This window comes from Crinia signifera, chromosome 2 (genome assembly GCF_055691185.1).
Source record: "Crinia signifera chromosome 2, ASM5569118v1, whole genome shotgun sequence".
NCBI classification, from domain to species: Eukaryota; Metazoa; Chordata; class Amphibia; order Anura; family Myobatrachidae; genus Crinia; species Crinia signifera.
The window spans coordinates 389,175,105-389,198,901 of NC_139218.1; the positions used below are offsets into that span (position 1 = coordinate 389,175,105).

Sequence of the window (23,797 nt, forward strand, 5' to 3'; positions counted from 1 at the left end):
TGCAGGAGACTCCCTGAAATAGCAGCAGTCTCCCTCTCTCCCTCATTAGTCTAGCAATCTCCCTCATGTCACCTAGCCCACATTACAATGTTACATCATAGTTACCTCCCCTCCTGCATTCTGCAGGAGACTCCCTGAAATAGCAGCAGTCTCCCTCTCTCCCTCATTAGTCTAGCAATCTCCCTCATGTCACCTAGCCCACATTACACTGTTACATCATAGTTACCTCCCCTCCTGCATTCTGCAGGAGACTCCCTGACATAGCAGCAATCTCCCTCTCTCCCTCATTAGTCTAGCAATCTCCCTCATGTCACCTAACCCACATTACACTGTTACATCATAGTTACCTCCCCTCCTGCATTCTGCAGGAGACTCCCTGAAATAGCAGCAGTCTCCCTCTCTCCCTCATTAGTCTAGCAATCTCCCTCATGTCACCTAGCCCACATTACACTGTTACATCATAGTTACCTCCCCTCCTGCATTCTGCAGGAGACTCCCTGAAATAGCAGCAGTCTCCCTCTCTCCCTCATTAGTCTAGCAATCTCCCTCATGTCACCTAGCCCACATTACACTGTTACATCATAGTTACCTCCCCTCCTGCATTCTGCAGGAGACTCCCTGACATAGCAGCAATCTTCCTCTCTCCCTCATTAGTCTTGCAATCTCCCCCATGTCACCTAGCCCACATTACACTGTTACACCATAGTTACCTCCCCTCCTGCATTCTGCAGGAGACTCCCTGAAATAGCAGCAGTCTCCCTCTCTCCCTCATTAGTCTAGCAATCTCCCTCATGTCACCTAGCCCACATTACAGTGTTACATCATAGTTACCTCCCCTCCTGCATTCTGCAGGAGACTCCCTGAAATAGCAGCAGTCTCCCTCTCTCCCTCATTAGTCTAGCAATCTCCCTCATGTCACCTAGCCCACATTACAATGTTACATCATAGTTACCTCCCCTCCTGCATTCTGCAGGAGACTCCCTGAAATAGCAGCAGTCTCCCTCTCTCCCTCATTAGTCTAGCAATCTCCCTCATGTCACCTAGCCCACATTACACTGTTACATTATAGTTACCTCCCTTCCTGCATTCTGCAGGAGACTCCCTGAAATAGCAGCAGTCTCCCTCTCTCCCTCATTAGTCTAGCAATCTCCCTCATGTCACCTAGCCCACATTACACTGTTACATCATAGTTACCTCCCCTCCTGCATTCTGCAGGAGACTCCCTGACATAGCAGCAATCTTCCTCTCTCCCTCATTAGTCTAGCAATCTCCCTCATGTCACCTAGCCCACATTACAGTGTTACATCATAGTTACCTCCCCTCCTGCATTCTGCAGGAGACTCCCTGAAATAGCAGCAGTCTCCCTCTCTCCCTCATTAGTCTAGCAATCTCCCTCATGTCACCTAGCCCACATTACAATGTTACATCATAGTTACCTCCCCTCCTGCATTCTGCAGGAGACTCCCTGAAATAGCAGCAGTCTCCCTCTCTCCCTCATTAGTCTAGCAATCTCCCTCATGTCACCTAGCCCACATTACACTGTTACATCATAGTTACCTCCCCTCCTGCATTCTGCAGGAGACTCCCTGAAATAGCAGCAGTCTCCCTCTCTCCCTCATTAGTCTAGCAATCTCCCTCATGTCACCTAGCCCACATTACACTGTTACATCATAGTTACCTCCCCTCCTGCATTCTGCAGGAGACTCCCTGAAATAGCAGCAGTCTCCCTCTCTCCCTCATTAGTCTAGCAATCTCCCTCATGTCACCTAGCCCACATTACACTGTTACATTATAGTTACCTCCCTTCCTGCATTCTGCAGGAGACTCCCTGAAATAGCAGCAGTCTCCCTCTCTCCCTCATTAGTCTAGCAATCTCCCTCATGTCACCTAGCCCACATTACACTGTTACATCATAGTTACCTCCCCTCCTGCATTCTGCAGGAGACTCCCTGACATAGCAGCAATCTTCCTCTCTCCCTCATTAGTCTAGCAATCTCCCTCATGTCACCTAGCCCACATTACAGTGTTACATCATAGTTACCTCCCCTCCTGCATTCTGCAGGAGACTCCCTGAAATAGCAGCAGTCTCCCTCTCTCCCTCATTAGTCTAGCAATCTCCCTCATGTCACCTAGCCCACATTACAATGTTACATCATAGTTACCTCCCCTCCTGCATTCTGCAGGAGACTCCCTGAAATAGCAGCAGTCTCCCTCTCTCCTTAATTAGTCTAGCAATCTCCCTCATGTCACCTAGCCCACATTACACTGTTACATTATAGTTACCTCCCCTCCTGCATTCTGCAGGAGACTCCCTGAAATAGCAGCAGTCTCCCTCTCTCCCTCATTAGTCTAGCAATCTCCCTCATGTCACCTAGCCCACATTACAGTGTTACATCATAGTTACCTCCCCTCCTGCATTCTGCAGGAGACTCCCTGAAATAGCAGCAGTCTCCCTCTCTCCCTCATTAGTCTAGCAATCTCCCTCATGTCACCTAGCCCACATTACAATGTTACATCATAGTTACCTCCCCTCCTGCATTCTGCAGGAGACTCCCTGAAATAGCAGCAGTCTCCCTCTCTCCCTCATTAGTCTAGCAATCTCCCTCATGTCACCTAGCCCACATTACACTGTTACATTATAGTTACCTCCCTTCCTGCATTCTGCAGGAGACTCCCTGAAATAGCAGCAGTCTCCCTCTCTCCCTCATTAGTCTAGCAATCTCCCTCATGTCACCTAGCCCACATTACACTGTTACATCATAGTTACCTCCCCTCCTGCATTCTGCAGGAGACTCCCTGACATAGCAGCAATCTTCCTCTCTCCCTCATTAGTCTAGCAATCTCCCTCATGTCACCTAGCCCACATTACAGTGTTACATCATAGTTACCTCCCCTCCTGCATTCTGCAGGAGACTCCCTGAAATAGCAGCAGTCTCCCTCTCTCCCTCATTAGTCTAGCAATCTCCCTCATGTCACCTAGCCCACATTACAATGTTACATCATAGTTACCTCCCCTCCTGCATTCTGCAGGAGACTCCCTGAAATAGCAGCAGTCTCCCTCTCTCCCTCATTAGTCTAGCAATCTCCCTCATGTCACCTAGCCCACATTACACTGTTACATCATAGTTACCTCCCCTCCTGCATTCTGCAGGAGACTCCCTGAAATAGCAGCAGTCTCCCTCTCTCCCTCATTAGTCTAGCAATCTCCCTCATGTCACCTAGCCCACATTACACTGTTACATCATAGTTACCTCCCCTCCTGCATTCTGCAGGAGACTCCCTGAAATAGCAGCAGTCTCCCTCTCTCCCTCATTAGTCTAGCAATCTCCCTCATGTCACCTAGCCCACATTACACTGTTACATCATAGTTACCTCCCCTCCTGCATTCTGCAGGAGACTCCCTGACATAGCAGCAATCTTCCTCTCTCCCTCATTAGTCTTGCAATCTCCCCCATGTCACCTAGCCCACATTACACTGTTACACCATAGTTACCTCCCCTCCTGCATTCTGCAGGAGACTCCCTGAAATAGCAGCAGTCTCCCTCTCTCCCTCATTAGTCTAGCAATCTCCCTCATGTCACCTAGCCCACATTACAGTGTTACATCATAGTTACCTCCCCTCCTGCATTCTGCAGGAGACTCCCTGAAATAGCAGCAGTCTCCCTCTCTCCCTCATTAGTCTAGCAATCTCCCTCATGTCACCTAGCCCACATTACAATGTTACATCATAGTTACCTCCCCTCCTGCATTCTGCAGGAGACTCCCTGAAATAGCAGCAGTCTCCCTCTCTCCCTCATTAGTCTAGCAATCTCCCTCATGTCACCTAGCCCACATTACACTGTTACATCATAGTTACCTCCCCTCCTGCATTCTGCAGGAGACTCCCTGAAATAGCAGCAGTCTCCCTCTCTCCCTCATTAGTCTAGCAATCTCCCTCATGTCACCTAGCCCACATTACACTGTTACATCATAGTTACCTCCCCTCCTGCATTCTGCAGGAGACTCCCTGACATAGCAGCAATCTTCCTCTCTCCCTCATTAGTCTTGCAATCTCCCCCATGTCACCTAGCCCACATTACACTGTTACATTATAGTTACCTCCCTTCCTGCATTCTGCAGGAGTCTCCCTGAAATAGCAGCAGTCTCCCTCTCTCCCTCATTAGTCTAGCAATCTCCCTCATGTCACCTAGCCCACATTACACTGTTACATCATAGTTACCTCCCCTCCTGCATTCTGCAGGAGACTCCCTGAAATAGCAGCAGTCTCCCTCTCTCCCTCATTAGTCTAGCAATCTCCCTCATGTCACCTAGCCCACATTACACTGTTACATCATAGTTACCTCCCCTCCTGCATTCTGCAGGAGACTCCCTGACATAGCAGCAATCTTCCTCTCTCCCTCATTAGTCTTGCAATCTCCCCCATGTCACCTAGCCCACATTACACTGTTACATTATAGTTACCTCCCTTCCTGCATTCTGCAGGAGACTCCCTGACATAGCAGCAATCTTCCTCTCTCCCTCATTAGTCTAGCAATCTCCCTCATGTCACCTAGCCCACATTACAGTGTTACATCATAGTTACCTCCCCTCCTGCATTCTGCAGGAGACTCCCTGAAATAGCAGCAGTCTCCCTCTCTCCCTCATTAGTCTAGCAATCTCCCTCATGTCACCTAGCCCACATTACACTGTTACATCATAGTTACCTCCCCTCCTGCATTCTGCAGGAGACTCCCTGAAATAGCAGCAGTCTCCCTCTCTCCCTCATTAGTCTAGCAATCTCCCTCATGTCACCTAGCCCACATTACACTGTTACATCATAGTTACCTCCCCTCCTGCATTCTGCAGGAGACTCCCTGACATAGCAGCAATCTTCCTCTCTCCCTCATTAGTCTTGCAATCTCCCCCATGTCACCTAGCCCACATTACACTGTTACACCATAGTTACCTCCCCTCCTGCATTCTGCAGGAGACTCCCTGAAATAGCAGCAGTCTCCCTCTCTCCCTCATTAGTCTAGCAATCTCCCTCATGTCACCTAGCCCACATTACAGTGTTACATCATAGTTACCTCCCCTCCTGCATTCTGCAGGAGACTCCCTGAAATAGCAGCAGTCTCCCTCTCTCCCTCATTAGTCTAGCAATCTCCCTCATGTCACCTAGCCCACATTACAATGTTACATCATAGTTACCTCCCCTCCTGCATTCTGCAGGAGACTCCCTGAAATAGCAGCAGTCTCCCTCTCTCCCTCATTAGTCTAGCAATCTCCCTCATGTCACCTAGCCCACATTACACTGTTACATCATAGTTACCTCCCCTCCTGCATTCTGCAGGAGACTCCCTGAAATAGCAGCAGTCTCCCTCTCTCCCTCATTAGTCTAGCAATCTCCCTCATGTCACCTAGCCCACATTACACTGTTACATCATAGTTACCTCCCCTCCTGCATTCTGCAGGAGACTCCCTGAAATAGCAGCAGTCTCCCTCTCTCCCTCATTAGTCTAGCAATCTCCCTCATGTCACCTAGCCCACATTACACTGTTACATCATAGTTACCTCCCCTCCTGCATTCTGCAGGAGACTCCCTGACATAGCAGCAATCTTCCTCTCTCCCTCATTAGTCTTGCAATCTCCCCCATGTCACCTAGCCCACATTACACTGTTACATTATAGTTACCTCCCTTCCTGCATTCTGCAGGAGACTCCCTGAAATAGCAGCAGTCTCCCTCTCTCCCTCATTAGTCTAGCAATCTCCCTCATGTCACCTAGCCCACATTACACTGTTACATCATAGTTACCTCCCCTCCTGCATTCTGCAGGAGACTCCCTGACATAGCAGCAATCTTCCTCTCTCCCTCATTAGTCTTGCAATCTCCCCCATGTCACCTAGCCCACATTACACTGTTACATTATAGTTACCTCCCTTCCTGCATTCTGCAGGAGACTCCCTGAAATAGCAGCAGTCTCCCTCTCTCCCTCATTAGTCTAGCAATCTCCCTCATGTCACCTAGCCCACATTACACTGTTACATCATAGTTACCTCCCCTCCTGCATTCTGCAGGAGACTCCCTGAAATAGCAGCAGTCTCCCTCTCTCCCTCATTAGTCTAGCAATCTCCCTCATGTCACCTAGCCCACATTACACTGTTACATCATAGTTACCTCCCATCCTGCATTCTGCAGGAGACTCCCTGAAATAGCAGCAGTCTCCCTCTCTCCCTCATTAGTCTAGCAATCTCCCTCATGTCACCTAGCCCACATTACACTGTTACATCATAGTTACCTCCCCTCCTGCATTCTGCAGGAGACTCCCTGACATAGCAGCAAGCTCCCTCTCTCCCTCATTAGTCTAGCAATCTCCCTCATGTCACCTAGCCCACATTACACTGCTAAATTTTTTGGGGAAAAAGGAATGAGAGACAGACACATATACATTGAATGATCAGCACCATTTCCCAGCACTTTACCAAGTATAGTAGCTCTTACTAACTGCTTTGGGGCTCATCCACGTTTGTATAAGTCATTTTAAATTACACACCCACGCTTCTAGGTGCCACGTTCACAATTGCTTTTCACAATCTCTCCATATATGGAACTAGACACATCCTTAAGGTGGAGCATGACACGCCCCCTCAATGGGGCGCTGTGCAAAAGTCTATTCCCAACTATAATCTCCCTGAAACTAGTTTACAAAAGTAGGCAAGTATGCTCCTGTCTGACGCTGCACGATTCTGGGCCGGCTGAGATTGTTTCCGTAGTCCGCATTATTTGTTTCCGTAGTCCGCATTATTTATTTCTACCATGCCATTTATGAATGTCGGCGCATTTCATGATGACATGACAAGCAAGGCAACATTACAACCACGCCGACATTCATTATGTTGAATCTGAACATGACTGGAATGCCGACTTACCTGGTGCGGCGACTATAGCGGTGTCTTCCAGGTCCAGCGGTGACGTCCTGATTACTTCATGTCATCATTTCAACAACATGTCAACATCATAGCTGTCGATATTGCGGTGCTGACATTATGGCGGCATTCCCCCGACGGATCGTCTATGGACCATTTTGCTGACATCTCAGGAAGGGTAACCCGGGATCCTCACTACATTAGAGACAGGCTGGGTACGCACCTATGGAAGAAGTGCCACTTTGATGTAGAATTGGGATCATTAATCTCTATGCAGCAAAAAACATAATAGTGTCATCAACATGGGTACGATCTGTCACTGCAACATGCTGCATGTACTTGGGCACTCCATAGGGATCTATAATACCGGTACTGTTTACCTAGCACGGCGCCCATCGCGTTGATCGCATGTACATCGCATGCCATTATAGTGGCATGCGATGCCTGCGATGCGATGGGTGCGATTGTAACAATTTTACATAGGGAACAATGTTAAATTCCCTTCCAATCAACCAGATCAACCCAATGGCCCCGATTTTACATAGGGAACAATGTTAAATAGCCCCCAGACCACAAATTGAATAGAATAACACCCTGAAGTGTGAAATGCCCCCCCATTGTTAAGTCACCCCACGGTCAACGTCATCCCGAAGCGTGGCGAGCGCAGCGAGCCCGCGAGGGGCGGCGGTACGCGTCCTCCGACCTTTTCATACCCCCACTATCCACGTCGGCGTGGATTTAAGAATAGAAAGTGTGGCGAGCGCAGCGAGCCACCGAGCCTGAAGCGTGGCGAGGGGACGCGGATACCTTCACAGGTATCCGCGTCCCCTCGCAGGCTTCACAGGTTTCCGCGTCCCCTCGCGGGCTTCACAGGTTTCCGCGTCCGCTCGCCACACTTTCTATTCTCAACTCCACGCCGACGTGGATAGTGGGGGTATGAAAAGGTCGGAGGACGCGTATCACCATGCTTCGGGATGACGTTGACGTTACCAATGGGGGGGCATTTCACACTTCAGGGTGGTTATTCAATTTGTGGTCTGGGGGCTATTTAACATTGTTCCCTATGTAAAATTGGGTCCATTGGGTTGATCTGGTTGATTGGAAGGTAATTTAACATTACAAACACATAAGATGCATGCGATGCCTGCGATTTCCGGCAAGATACCCGCTATATAGATCTTAGGCGCCGTTCTAGGTAAACAGTACCGTAATACCTACTGCACATGGCGTGGTCAGACAGACTCCATCTTTACAGTCTGATGCTGTAACTAAGGAGGTGATTCTGATTGAAATGCAATGCTGAGAAATTTGCAGCTTTGCATGCCATTTAAACATGGTTGCCTACCTGATTATTATTATAAGCTTATTGCAAGCATCCACAGCCTGCCTGCCAACACCTGCTGATGAACCACTACACCCAGCACTACATGAAGGAAGGGGAACTAGCTGCTACCCTACATGAAACTGCTACACTCCTTGGCTTCCTTACTACTATACTTGTCTTGTACCACAGAAAACTACAATTCCCATGATGCACTTCGCCGAGCAGGAAGTGAGGCAAGGGGGAAGCAGAGCAGAGCATCAATGTGTCTGATACATTACACTGCTGGAACTGTCAGACAGAGGAGATGAGGGGGCTCTGTGTCATCTCCCAGCTGCTGCTGCCCCCCAAACACTGTGCCAGACTGGCAGCTGTTGCCCCCTGCAGGAGAGGTAAGGGCACAGCTGGGGGGGGGGGGGGGGGCTGGGCACAGGTACAAGAGATTTACAAGAGTATATATATATATATATATATATATATATATATATATATACACGAAGTCTGGATCTGTGTCCTGCACCAATGCTGAAGTCCTCTGTGCTTACAAATTGTTTCCCAGATGTTTCGCTCTCTATGTATGTTGGTTCCTGCAAGCTGTGCAAGCACACAATGTAGTATGTTTCTGTTACACCCGTGTAGTGTATAACTGTGTCTTGCTGCAGGGTGTGGTGTGTTATTGTCTGAATATATACAAAATAAAGCTGCTTTCCCAACAGTTCTTCTCACCCATTTCAGGTATGTGCCTGGGTTACATCAGGAGAGAGCAGTAGTATATGTGCCTGGGTTACAGCAGGAGAGAGCAGTAGTATATGTGCCTGGGTTACAGCGGGAGAGAGCAGTAGTATATGTGCCTGGGTTACACTGGGAGAGAGCAGTAGTATATGTGCCTGGGTTACAGCAGGAGAGAGAGCAGTAGTATATGTGCCTGGGTTACACCGGGAGAGAGCGGTAGTATATGTGGCTGGGTTACACTGGGAGAGAGCAGTAGTATATGTGCATGGGTTACAACAGGAGAGAGAGCAGTAGTATATGTGCCTGGGTTACATCGGGAGAGAGCGGTAGTATATGTGCCTGGGTTACACCGGGAGAGAGTAGTAGTATATGTGCCTGGGTTACAGCAGGAGAGAGCAGTAGTATATGTGCCTGGGTTACATCGGGAGAGAGCAGTAGTATATGTGCCGGGGTTACATCGGGAGAGAGCGGTAGTATATGTGCCTGGGTTACAGCGGGAGAGAGCAGTAGTGTATGTGTCTGGGTTACAGCGGGAGAGAGCAGTAGTGTATGTGTCTGGGTTACAGCGGGAGAGAGCAGTAGTGTATGTGCCTGGGTTACATCGGGAGAGAGCAGTAGTATATGTGCCTGGGTTACATCGGGAGAGAGCGGTAGTATATGTGCCTGGGTTACATCGGGAGAGAGCGGTAGTATATGTGCCTGGGTTACATCGGGAGAGAGCGGTAGTATATGTGGATTCGGTATGAAATCCCGAATGGTTCATAATCCCGACAAGGACAAAATCCTGACACTTAAAATCCCGACAAGGACAAAATCACAACATTTAAAATCCCGACAAGGTCAAAATACCGACATATAGAATGTACAGGTAAAACAGTCAACATGACTTTGGGTCGACAGGTCGCAAGGTCGACATGGGTTTTTTCACTGTTTTTTTACTCGAATGTCGACATGGACACAGTTTGAAGTGAACCACAGCTCCTTGCATCGCTCGCGATGCTTCGGGCACAGTGCCTCGCTGTGCTCGGCATACTATTTTGTTCTCCCACCACGCCCTAGTGCACGGCTGGGCAACACCGGCCCTCCAGATGTTGATGAACTACACATCCCAGCATTCCTTGCATCAGTTTTAGCATGGCCACATAGCAAAACTAATGCAAAGCATCCTGGGATGTGTAGTTCATCAACATCTGGAGGGCCGGTGTTGCCCAGCCCTGCCCTATTGGATGGTAGGGCATGAAATACCGCCTGTCGGCACATGTCGGGTCAAAAAAACAGTAAAAAAAACATGTAGACCTGTCGACCCAAAGTCATGTTGACTGTTTTACCTGTACATTCTATATGTCGGTATTTTGACCTTGTCGGGATTTTAAATGTCGGGATTTTGTCCTTGTCGGTATTATGACCCATTTGGGATTTTGACTCTGTCGGGATTTTGACCATCGGGATTTTGGATTACAGCAGGAGAGAGTGGTAGTATATGTACCTGGGTTACAGCAGGAGAGAGCAGTAGTATATGTGCCTTGGTTACACCGGGAGAGGGCGGTAGTATATGTGCCTTGGTTACACCGGGTGAGATCGGTAGTATATATGTCTGGGTTACAGCAGGAGAGAGCAGTAGTATATGTGCCTGGGTTACACCAGGAGAGAGCAGTAGTATATGTGCCTGGGTTACAGCAGGAGAGAGCAGTAGTATATGTGCCTGGGTTACACAGGAGAGAGCAGTAGTATATGTGCCTGGGTTACAGCAGGAGAGAGCGGTAGTATATGTACCTGGGTTACACAGGAGAGAGCGGTAGTATATGTGCCTGGGTTACACCGTGGGAGAGCAGTAGTATATGTGCCTGGGTTACAGTAGGAGAGAGCAGTAGTATATGTGCCTGGGTTACAGCAGGAGAGAGCAGTAGTATATGTGCCTGGGTTACAGCAGGAGAGAGCAGTAGTATATGTGCCTGGGTTACACAGGGAGAGAGCAGTAGTATATGTGCCTGGGTTACATCAGGAGAGAGCAGTAGTATATGTGCCTGGGTTACACAGGGAGAGAGCAGTAGTATATGTGCCTGGGTTACACCAGGAGAGAGCAGTAGTATATGTGCCTGGGTTACACAGGAGAGAGCAGTAGTATATGTGCCTGGGTTACACAGGAGAGAGCAGTAGTATATGTGCCTGGGTTACATCAGGAGAGAGCAGTAGTATATGTGCCTGGGTTACACAGGGAGAGAGCAGTAGTATATGTGCCTGGGTTACATCAGGAGAGAGCAGTAGTATATGTGCCTGGGTTACACAGGGAGAGAGCAGTAGTATATGTGCCTGGGTTACACCAGGAGAGAGCAGTAGTATATGTGCCTGGGTTACACAGGAGAGAGCAGTAGTATATGTGCCTGGGTTACAGCAGGAGAGAGCAGTAGTATATGTGCCTGGGTTACACTGGGAGAGAGCAGTAGTATATGTGCCTGGGTTACAGCAGGAGAGAGAGCAGTAGTATATGTGCCTGGGTTACACCGGGAGAGAGCGGTAGTATATGTGGCTGGGTTACACTGGGAGAGAGCAGTAGTATATGTGCATGGGTTACAACAGGAGAGAGAGCAGTAGTATATGTGCCTGGGTTACATCAGGAGAGAGCAGTAGTATATGTGCCTGGGTTACACAGGGAGAGAGCAGTAGTATATGTGCCTGGGTTACACCAGGAGAGAGCAGTAGTATATGTGCCTGGGTTACACAGGAGAGAGCAGTAGTATATGTGCCTGGGTTACAGCAGGAGAGAGCAGTAGTATATGTGCCTGGGTTACACTGGGAGAGAGCAGTAGTATATGTGCCTGGGTTACAGCAGGAGAGAGAGCAGTAGTATATGTGCCTGGGTTACACCGGGAGAGAGCGGTAGTATATGTGGCTGGGTTACACTGGGAGAGAGCAGTAGTATATGTGCATGGGTTACAACAGGAGAGAGAGCAGTAGTATATGTGCCTGGGTTACATCGGGAGAGAGCGGTAGTATATGTGCCTGGGTTACACCGGGAGAGAGTAGTAGTATATGTGCCTGGGTTACACCGGGAGAGAGCAGTAGTATATGTGCCTGGGTTACATCGGGAGAGAGCAGTAGTATATGTGCCGGGGTTACATCGGGAGAGAGCGGTAGTATATGTGCCTGGGTTACAGCGGGAGAGAGCAGTAGTGTATGTGTCTGGGTTACAGCGGGAGAGAGCAGTAGTGTATGTGTCTGGGTTACAGCGGGAGAGAGCAGTAGTGTATGTGCCTGGGTTACATCGGGAGAGAGCAGTAGTATATGTGCCTGGGTTACATCGGGAGAGAGCGGTAGTATATGTGCCTGGGTTACATCGGGAGAGAGCGGTAGTATATGTGCCTGGGTTACATCGGGAGAGAGCGGTAGTATATGTGGATTCGGTATGAAATCCCGAATGGTTCATAATCCCGACAAGGACAAAATCCTGACACTTAAAATCCCGACAAGGACAAAATCACAACATTTAAAATCCCGACAAGGTCAAAATACCGACATATAGAATGTACAGGTAAAACAGTCAACATGACTTTGGGTCGACAGGTCGCAAGGTCGACATGGGTTTTTTCACTGTTTTTTTACTCGAATGTCGACATGGACACAGTTTGAAGTGAACCACAGCTCCTTGCATCGCTCGCGATGCTTCGGGCACAGTGCCTCGCTGTGCTCGGCATACTATTTTGTTCTCCCACCACGCCCTAGTGCACGGCTGGGCAACACCGGCCCTCCAGATGTTGATGAACTACACATCCCAGCATTCCTTGCATCAGTTTTAGCATGGCCACATAGCAAAACTAATGCAAAGCATCCTGGGATGTGTAGTTCATCAACATCTGGAGGGCCGGTGTTGCCCAGCCCTGCCCTATTGGATGGTAGGGCATGAAATACCGCCTGTCGGCACATGTCGGGTCAAAAAAACAGTAAAAAAAACATGTAGACCTGTCGACCCAAAGTCATGTTGACTGTTTTACCTGTACATTCTATATGTCGGTATTTTGACCTTGTCGGGATTTTAAATGTCGGGATTTTGTCCTTGTCGGTATTATGACCCATTTGGGATTTTGACTCTGTCGGGATTTTGACCATCGGGATTTTGGATTACAGCAGGAGAGAGTGGTAGTATATGTACCTGGGTTACAGCAGGAGAGAGCAGTAGTATATGTGCCTTGGTTACACCGGGAGAGGGCGGTAGTATATGTGCCTTGGTTACACCGGGTGAGATCGGTAGTATATATGTCTGGGTTACAGCAGGAGAGAGCAGTAGTATATGTGCCTGGGTTACACCAGGAGAGAGCAGTAGTATATGTGCCTGGGTTACAGCAGGAGAGAGCAGTAGTATATGTGCCTGGGTTACACAGGAGAGAGCAGTAGTATATGTGCCTGGGTTACAGCAGGAGAGAGCAGTAGTATATGTGCCTGGGTTACAGCAGGAGAGAGCGGTAGTATATGTACCTGGGTTACACAGGAGAGAGCGGTAGTATATGTGCCTGGGTTACACCGTGGGAGAGCAGTAGTATATGTGCCTGGGTTACAGTAGGAGAGAGCAGTAGTATATGTGCCTGGGTTACAGCAGGAGAGAGCAGTAGTATATGTGCCTGGGTTACAGCAGGAGAGAGCAGTAGTATATGTGCCTGGGTTACACAGGGAGAGAGCAGTAGTATATGTGCCTGGGTTACATCAGGAGAGAGCAGTAGTATATGTGCCTGGGTTACACAGGGAGAGAGCAGTAGTATATGTGCCTGGGTTACACCAGGAGAGAGCAGTAGTATATGTGCCTGGGTTACACAGGAGAGAGCAGTAGTATATGTGCCTGGGTTACACAGGAGAGAGCAGTAGTATATGTGCCTGGGTTACATCAGGAGAGAGCAGTAGTATATGTGCCTGGGTTACACAGGGAGAGAGCAGTAGTATATGTGCCTGGGTTACATCAGGAGAGAGCAGTAGTATATGTGCCTGGGTTACACAGGGAGAGAGCAGTAGTATATGTGCCTGGGTTACACCAGGAGAGAGCAGTAGTATATGTGCCTGGGTTACACAGGAGAGAGCAGTAGTATATGTGCCTGGGTTACAGCAGGAGAGAGCAGTAGTATATGTGCCTGGGTTACACCGGGAGAGAGCAGTAGTATATGTGCCTGGGTTACATCGGGAGAGAGCAGTAGTATATGTGCCTGGGTTACAGCAGGAGAGAGCGGTAGTATATGTGCCTGGGTTACAGCAGGAGAGAGCGGTAGTATATGTGCCTGGGCTACATCAGGAGAGAGCAGTAGTATATGTGCCTGGGTTACACAGGGAGAGAGCAGTAGTATATGTGCCTGGGTTACACCAGGAGAGAGCAGCAGTATATGTGCCTAGGTTACACCGGGAGAGAGCGGTAGTATATGTGCCTGGGTTACACCAGGAGAGAGCGGTAGTATATGTGCCTAGGTTACACCGGGAGAGAGCGGTAGTATATGTGCCTGGGATACAGCAGGAGAGAGCGGTAGTATATGTGCCTGGGTTACACAGGGAGAGAGCAGTAGTATATGTGGCTGGGTTACACCGGGAGAGCGGTAGTATATGTACCTGGGTTACACAGGAGAGAGCGGTAGTATATGTACCTGGGTTACACCAGGAGAGAGCAGTAGTATATGTACCTGGGTTACACAGGAGAGAGCAGTAGTATATGTGCCTGGGTTACACAGGGAGAGAGCAGTAGTATATGTGGCTGGGTTACACCGGGAGAGAGCAGTAGTATATGTGGCTGGGTTACATCGGGAGAGAGCGGTAGTATATGTACCTGGGTTACACAGGAGAGAGCGGTAGTATATGTACCTGGGTTACACAGGAGAGAGCAGTAGTATATGTGCCTGGGTTACACAGGGAGAGAGCAGTAGTATATGTGGCTGGGTTACACCGGGAGAGAGCGGTAGTATATGTGCCTGGGTTACACTGGGAGAGAGCGGTAGTATATGTGCCTGGGTTACACAGGAGATAGCAGTAGTATATGTGCCTGGGTTACACAGGAGATAGCAGTAGTATATGTGCCTGGGTTACAGCAGGAGAGAGCAGTAGTATATGTGCCTGGGTTACACCGGGAGAGAGCGGTAGTATATGTACCTGGGTTACACCGGGAGAGAGCGGTAGTATATGTACCTGGGTTACACAGGAGAGAGCGGTAGTATATGTGCCTGGGTTACAGCAGGAGAGAGCAGTAGTATATGTGCCTAGTTTACAGCGGGAGAGAGCAGTAGTATATGTGCCTGGGTTACACAGGGAGAGAGCAGTAGTATATGTGCCTGGGTTACACCAGGAGAGAGCAGTAGTATATGTGCCTGGGTTACACCGGGAGAGAGCGGTAGTATATGTACCTGGGTTACACAGGAGAGAGCGGTAGTATAGGGAGAGCAGTAGTATATATAAGCTGATCATTATATCTTTGTATTGGTAACCAGTGTCTTTGTTGTTTTGCAGCACTTGCGACCAGCAGGGTTTTGTATAATTATGATGTCAGAAGGGTGGACATAACATCATCGGAGCAGAGGAAGTTAACGTTCGATACTCATGCTCTAGTGAAGGACCTGGAGACTCACGGTGAGTAGTTTCTGATGATACATCGTTCCTCCAATCTCCATTATAACAGAGTCGCTGTAATGTCCTCAGGCCCCCATCCATGCAATATCCCGCCACCTAACCCTGCAGCTCCCCCGCAGCTGAACCGCATACGATACAGCATATGCTGTATCGTATGCAATCCCATTCATGGCTGTGGGATCCGACAGATCCTTGCGGCAGCCGTGAGATCTGCGATTGCGATGCGCATGGGAACAAGCCTCGCATCATAATCGATTTGACACTTTTCACACGATCTGTCGCAACAATTCGTCGGAATCGCATGAAAGGTGCCCGTATCGCACTAGTGGACGGGGCCTTCACACTCGGAGAGTGTCGCTGACGTCACATGACTTCCCCTAAAACACCTGGGCGTGTCTGTGTTTTCCCTGACACTCCCAGACACGCCCACATACGCCGGCTTCCTGTCAATCACCTTGAGTACAGCCAGCGATTAAAAGAGTATCAAGACAGCCTGGCGCATGCGTATTATGCAGCCGTGCGATCAGGTGTGAATAAGGCCCATTGTATGCGTAGAGGTTGGATGAATGGCTCCGATACACACTGGGCCGAGTCTCGCTTATCCCCGTGATCTGATCATCCACTGAGGAGTATTTCGGTTCCCCCACCTTGTCTCTGTACGGGGAATGGGGATGGACTGGGTCAGGAGAATAGAACTTTAAATGGACAAGGAGGTGTGGCCATTACTTACAGAGGCGTGGCTTGAGGAATTCCCCCAAGTCTCTATATACCGAGCACTGGTAGATGGGGCTGCTCAGCTGGCCCAGATCTCTGTCTGCCTTGTGGCCGGTTTGGACCGTCAGGCCATCAGCCATTCTGACCCGATGTCCATTCCGGTCCTGTCTGTATACGCTATACACTCGTGGCTGCTATCAGGCATCCCATTAGTCATACCCTTATCTGAGTTTGCAAGGACCCTGTATATTGTTGTAATATGATGGAAGAGGCTGGATTGTAATGGCCGAGTTCTCCCATAGGCTAAATTTAGTACTGCCCAGTTCTCAGGATTCCTATTTCCACAAGCATGGCTGCCGAGTTTCCCAGCAGCCAATCATGGACGAGACTGAAGCATCGCATGGGTCTGACTGATCGGTGCAGGCTTCGTCAAATTACTGATTGAAAATGTGGTACGTTTTTCATTCGTATTTTGTGCTGAATTCACGGACGAATTCAGCTATTCGAATAATACCCCTTTCACACCAGAAATGCAGGGACAAACCCGGGAATTCATTTTCTGGGACAAGCAGGGACATTCCCGGGTTTGGACTCATTCACACCTGAAATGTCCCTGCATTTTCTGGTGTGTGAAAGGGGCGGGAAGGAGGCCGGGAGGAGGGGGGCAGTCGGCAGGATGGCGTCGGGCAGTCGGCGGAGGTGGGCAGGAGGTGGTGACAATACTCACCCCAGTTGCTTGTCCTCTGTGCAGGCTGGGGATCCACACAGGCGGCGGCGCAAAGGAGGGGACAGGCGGCGGATGAAGATGACGCAGCTCTCCGGCGCCCTCACTGCCGCCGGAGAGCTGCGTCATCATCATCCACCTCCTGTCCCATCATTTGCGCCGTTCGCCTGCGTCAATTCCCGGCCGGACAGGACACCGAGGACCGGCAACTAAATATACCCTACCCAATTCACACCAGCCAGGTCCCCGGGTTGAACCCGGGAACAACCCTGCTACCAGCGCTAGTACAGGGTTGTTCCCGGACTCAACCCGGGAATTTAGGCTGGTGTGAAAGGGGTATAATTGTAAATTTGCCGATCTGATAGAACGCTACAGCCATATGCAGCCGAGTTTTATAGATGGTGTGCTCATTCGTACAGCCATATTCAGCTCAGCTTGCTGTACGTCCAGATCCGAGCACATTTTATCACCGCAATGTATGGAGGGAAAGGACAACTGGCCGGATTCACATGGGGCCATCTCAGAATTAGGGCGTGCGTGGGGCCTGAAGCTCATCCCGCCCTGATAGAACATTCTAGCAAATATCTCTCCAAAGTAAAACCAGTTGTGTCGTTCGCTGTCTGTCCTTAAAGGAGAATTTATATAAAACACATGTGTGATAAAAGGTAATTCTAGTTTAAATAAAGAGATTTAAAAAGAAAACGTGTCAGTACCCATGTGACTGTAAGGGAGGATCGGATGGATTGTCATACGGTACATTAAGCCCAGACATGTTTCAATGGCCTCGGACCGCAATTCTGCTTTTACTGTCATGATAAGAGGAGCGCTGTGTACACACGGGACAATTTGGCATTTGATTTTGACTATATAGTCAAAATTGAATCGGGGTCGCGTATACATCGTATGGCGATCGAACAGGTTTTTAACCTTTCAATGCCGTTCAGCACTAATCAAATAGACAGTGCAGCAATGACTACAGTATATAGAACAGATCTGTACAACAGATGGGGCGCCTCTCATTTAGCGCCAGCCCTCGCCAGGTCCCCTCCACTGGCTAGAGCTGGCGGAGAGGCGCTCCAACTGACGGGGACACGCAAGCGTCTCACACACTTCTTGGCGGTGGGCAGCTGAAGCCCTACCCATCTCCGCTTCAGGGAGACGGGCAGGATTAAGGTGTGGGCACTGATGGGGAATCGGCGGTGGGCTCTGATCGAACGGGGCACGCGAGTGTCTCATCCTTCCGGCTGATGGCAGGCCCTGTCGATTGGCGATAGAATCGATTGGCGATGAATACATGTCTTTTGGCTTGCAGTGCGATTCGAATAGCTAGGCTGTTGCACCGTGTGTACACAACATAAGATTGTTCCATGCACTGTTGTTCCTGGGCAGGAAAATCCATTAGACTGAATGCATTTAGTCTAAAGCTGGGTACACACTGGCCCTTATTCAGATCTGATCGCAGTGCAAAACCAGAGTTACATTTGGGTGGGGTGTGTTGAACCTGTAATCTAAATTGCAGTGTAAAAATAATTCAGCCAATATTTACCCTGCACAGAAACAAAATAACTCATACAAATCTAACATCTCCCTGCAGCGCAGATGGTTTTGCCCATATTGAGACCAAATGTGTACTGCGATCAGATCTGAATAAGGGCCACTGTTATATATAGAAGGAGTGTAATATAGTGTGTATCTGCGATCCATCGTACCCACCCATCGTTCATTGGATTCTACCATCTGATTCTACCATCTGCTGCAATGTCATGTGATAATTAAACTGGCGACACAATGTCTGCATTATGTAACACTGCATGGCACCGGCATACATATCATATAGTACAAATGTAGCCAGCCGTCGTAAACCTCTGCTGGACGCCAAACAGGCAGGAGCGCCTGCAGCCGTGATAATCGTGGCTAAATCTGTACCATCAGTGGCAATATGTATTGGTGCATTGCACCCTCACTGGAACACACCATTGCATAACGTATACCCAGCTGAAGGGGCAGATGTAGCATCCTGAAAACTGCAGGCGTCGTCTGCCCGATGGTTTAAATCAAACATTTAAAAGGAAAAAGCAGGTTGATTTTTGCCTTTCAAATGATTGCTACTTTAAACCATTGGGCAGACTTTCCCGGAACCAGCAACGGTGCTATCGGCAAATTCAACTGCGTCCCATTTGATTTGTGGGGACACTGACCTGTTTGGCTGTAAAAAAACACAAGGATACGGGATAACTGGGTGCAGGGCAGGTGACAAAAATCCCCCATATTTCCGGCTATCTGGGTAAATTGAATGAGCACATAAGCATCAATTACAAACACAAGCTTTGGTGATGGATGCTGGATTGATGACATCATCACCTTCTACGGTGATGTAATTTCCTGTAGTCTGCCCTGCCATTGTATGTGTATAATGTAGTAATGTCCCTTCAGCCACATTATTCCTTCCTTCCGATCTGATTTCCCCAGCCTAATGCAATGCTCCCACCTTCCGCCCCTCGTGGATGTGAAGTCGGATCTTGCTGGTAACACACGGCAGCGGTATAATTGCATCTCTGAAGCCGGCTGTCTGTGTGACTGCGGTGACATTTCCTCTGTCCCACTGTCCTCGCTGTTCCTGCAATAACATTTAGCTCACACTCTTGACGCTGCTAATATTCTGCAGGAATCGTAATTACTCTGCGCAGTCAGACGTCTCGTGCCGGCGGAGGATCTGCCCCCAAACCGCGGCTGTTTGGCCACTGTTTTATGGCCGAGCGTCCACTCTTTGCTTTATGGCTTTATACGCCACGCTGCTCGCGTTCTCCCTGCTGACTTTCTGTTCTCTCTGATTTATACAGCAGAGTATAAAGATATAACTTGTACGTCCAGCCATCTTTACAGCCTGATTTGTGTCCTGTCCCCTCGGCACTGGGAGTATAAATTATGTTATTTATTTATTTATTTACAGTTTCTTATATAGCGCAGCAGATTCCGTTGCGCTTTACAATAGTAGACAGTGATAAGACAAACTGGGTAACAACAGACAGACTTGGAGGTAGGAGGGCCCTGCTGCAAGCTTACAATCTATAGGGATATAGGGGGGAAACATAAGGACAGGCACCAGTAATAGCATAGCAGTTACAAGTCCAGAAGGGAAGCTATATAATACATAAGTGCCTCGGAGGGTTATGCATGTAGAACTTAAATATGATAGGCTTGCCTGAAGAGGTGAGTTTTCAGGGAACGCTTGAAAGTTTGGAGACTGGTGGAGAGTCTTAATGTGCGTGGAAGGGCATTCCATAGGATGGGAGCAGCCCGATAAAAGTCCTGTAATAATGAATGGGAGCTAGTGATCCTTGCAGAAGAGAGACGCAGATCTTGTGTAAAGCGTAGTGGTCGAGATGGGAGATATTTTGTGATAAGTGCAGAGATATATGCTGGTGCAGTATGGTTAATAGCTTTATAAGCAAGTAGAAGTGTTTTATATTGAATACGGTAATATACAGGCAACCAATGGAGGGACTGGCAGAGCGGATCAGCAGACGATGAGCGTCTTGCAAGGAAGATCAGCCTAGCAGCAGCATTTAAAATTGATTGCAGTGGTGAGAGTCTGTTCTTGGTAAGACCAGTTAGGAGACTATTGCAATAATCAATGCGGGATATAATGAGTGCATGGATAAGAGATTTGGTAGTGTCTTGTGTGAGATAGGGTCGTATTTTGGATATGTTTTTTAGATGCATGTAACATGATTTGGAGACAGATTGAATGTGGGGAAGAAAGGACAGTTCAGAGTCGAGGATGACCCCTAAGCAACGAGCTTGTGGGGTAGGGTAGATTATCGAGTTGTCAACAGCGATGGAGATGTCAGGATGGTAACTGTTCTTAGTTGGCGGGAATATAAGTAATTCCATTTTGGAAATATTGAGTTTGAGTTGTCGACAAGACATCCAAGATGAGATGGCAGAGAGACAATCAGAAACTCGACCCAAAACCACTGGTGACAACTCTGGGGTTGATAGATAGATTTGAGTATCATCAGCATACAAGTGATACTGAAATCCGAAAGAGCTGATTAGTTTGCCAAGAGAGGAGGTATAGATTGAGAAGAGCAGAGGACCTAAGACTGAACCTTGCGGAACTCCGACTGACAGAGGTAATGAAGAGGAAGTAGAGTTAGAGAAGCGAACACTGAAAGAGCGATCAGATAGGTAAGATGTGAACCAGGAAAGGGCTGTATCATTAAGACCTAGGGAGTGTAGTGTTTGTAAGAGAAGAGAGTGATCAACGGTGTCAAATGCAGCAGAAAGATCAAGAAGAATAAGTAGTGAGTAATGGCCTTTAGACTTAGCCGTTACCAGATCATTCACCACTTTAGTCAGTACTGTCTCAGTAGAGTATTGAGAGCGAAAACCTGACTGAAGTGGGTCTAATAGGGTGTTAGAGTTAAGAAAGTTAGTGAGGCGAGAGTAGACAAGTCTCTCCAGTAGCTTGGAGAGGCATGGGAGCTGAGATATAGGACGATAGTTAGAGAGAGAGTTAGGGTCAGAATTCTGTTTTTTTAGAATAGGAGTTATCACTGCATGTTTGAGCAGAGAAGGAAAAGTACCAGTAGTAAGAGAGAGATTGCAGATTTTAGTTAAGGTTGGAATAATCCCAGGAGATAGATTTTTAATGACTTGCGCAGGTATAGGATCGAGAGGAGAGGTAGTAGAGTAAGAGGATAAGAAGAGTGCGGATACTTCCTTTTCATTTGTGGGCTCAAATGAAGAGAAAGTGCCAGAGGGTTCAGGTGTGGCAGAAAGAGGGTTAGAGATTGTGGAAGAGCATACCATTTCATCTCGGATGTTATCAATCTTGTCCTTAAAGTAGGAGGCAAGTTCTCGTGCACTGATGGTAGCCGGTGGGGGAGGAGGGGGAGGGTACAGAAGAGACTTAAAGGTGTTAAAAAGTCGCTTAGGGTTGGTGGCATGAGAAGAGATGAGAGATTGGTAGTATGTTTGTTTGGCAGTGTCCAAAGCATTGCTGTATGTTGTATGTATGTTTGTCACTTCCATTCTGCTTACAGGGTATGAAACACTGTAACGCTCACAACTGTATGTATTAATGTGCCCGTGCGCTGGCCGGTTGCTTCATTGTATATAGGATTGTTTGCAAATGATTGTTATTGGATACAAGTTCTAAATGTTCACTACAGTGTCCCTCTTTCCGTGGGAATGTCCCAGTTTTTTTGGGACGTTCCTGCATCCAGCCCGATGCCAGCATTGTCCCGCGGCAGGGGGGGGTTCAAATTGGATCCTTATTATTAAACCTGTTCTCAAATATCTTTTTAAAGGCCTGAAAATCTTAAGCCCCCCCCCCCCATAAACTTGTCCCTAAAGTAATTATTAAATTAATTAGTAGCGCTACTAGTTCCCATCCACCGCAGGGACCCTGCCGCTGACTGCCCATCTGCCGAAGGGACCACACTGCCTCCCCAGCGATGCATGGACCCCGCTGCTCGGATCCCCGTGCTGGCCAGGTACCAGGAGAGGGAGCTGTGAAGACAGAAATTGGCGGTAGGAGCAGATAGGGACTGGGCGGGTGGAGTGGAGAGTTTGTGGGCTAAAAACTGTCACCGCTCAAAGTGAAAGTAACAACTGTCACAGCTCAAAGTGAAAGCACATTGCAAAAGCCGTCATTTTGACTGGCTCTTCACTAATACAGGTAAACCAGCGATTTTCTGGCATCGGCGGTTCCAGTGCCATGACGGATTATCGATTTTGCCGGATTAAAGGATGATCTGTTAATATGTCAAATTATTTACTCATTTTGCACCTTCCGTACTTATCTAAAGCAATAAATAGTAAAATATATGCTACAAGATATTGCTTACTGAATAAACACGGTCGTGTATGCAAACTGTTTATTCCAGCTGTACCCAGTGACACTTGCCCATGTGCGGTACTTTCTGTGACCTTGGACCCCACCGATGCTCCCCTGTGTCACCTGCAGTGTCCGCAGAAGCTGTACCCACTGACACTTGCGCCTATTGCGTGTTACTTGTCTCTTTTAATCCGGACAAAGCAAAATTGTCCGGATTAAAAGAGGTTCCGGACCAACGGTTGCCGGAAAATCGGTGGTGTACCTGTACTAGATAAATTGTGTTGCCTCCTTGACCCTCAGGTGGCTGAATTAAAATATTTAGCTTTTCCCTAATTCCCACTCCCCCCAGTTAAACTAATTGCTGGGTTCTGGCGCTGAGAATGTGCTATTGGAATCCTATAACCGCTATGCAAATTATTATTAATAATTTAACAACAGCAGAATTGCCTGTAAGAAGTATAGGAAATCTCCCCTTCGTGGGGGAAACATGTAATTACAATGCACAGTGTTATATACGGCTATGTCCGATCTTCATGGAGATTGTGTAGTAGCTTTATACGTATTCTCTGTATCATTCAAATAATTCAGAGTGTTGGGTTAAATGGACTAGGAAATAACCCCGTAAGTGCTGGCTCGCTCTGTATCATACTTGCCTACTTTTGAAAACTAGTTTCAGGGTGATTATAGTTGGTAGTAGACTTTTGCACAGCGCCCCATTGAGGGGGCGTGTAATGCTTCTCCCAAAGGGCGTGTCTAGTTCCATATATGGAGAGATTGTGAAAAGAGATTGTGACCGTGGCACCTAGAAGTGTGGGTGTGTACCGCTACATCTGAGAGGAATCTTTTATAATGACTTATATCCAACTGTAGATGAGCCGCAAAGCAGTTAGTAAGAGATACTATACTTGGTAAGTGCTGGGAAATGGTGCAGATGATTCCTTATTTCCCCCAAAACGTAACAGTGTAATG

At 48.2% G+C, this 23,797-nt stretch overlaps 1 protein-coding gene across 1 annotated transcript in view; it reads left to right on the plus strand.

Moving 5' to 3' along the window:
- Nucleotides 1-8,424: 8,424 nt before the first annotated feature.
- Nucleotides 8,425-23,797, plus strand: part of CCDC90B (coiled-coil domain containing 90B) — a 45,254-nt gene continuing 29,881 nt past the window's right edge. The window contains exons 1-2 of the mRNA XM_083170318.1: nucleotides 8,425-8,617; nucleotides 15,426-15,545. Of these exons, the coding sequence (XP_083026444.1) occupies nucleotides 8,533-8,617; nucleotides 15,426-15,545 (205 nt within the window). The 5' untranslated portion in view covers nucleotides 8,425-8,532. The remainder of the gene's footprint in view (nucleotides 8,618-15,425; nucleotides 15,546-23,797) is intronic.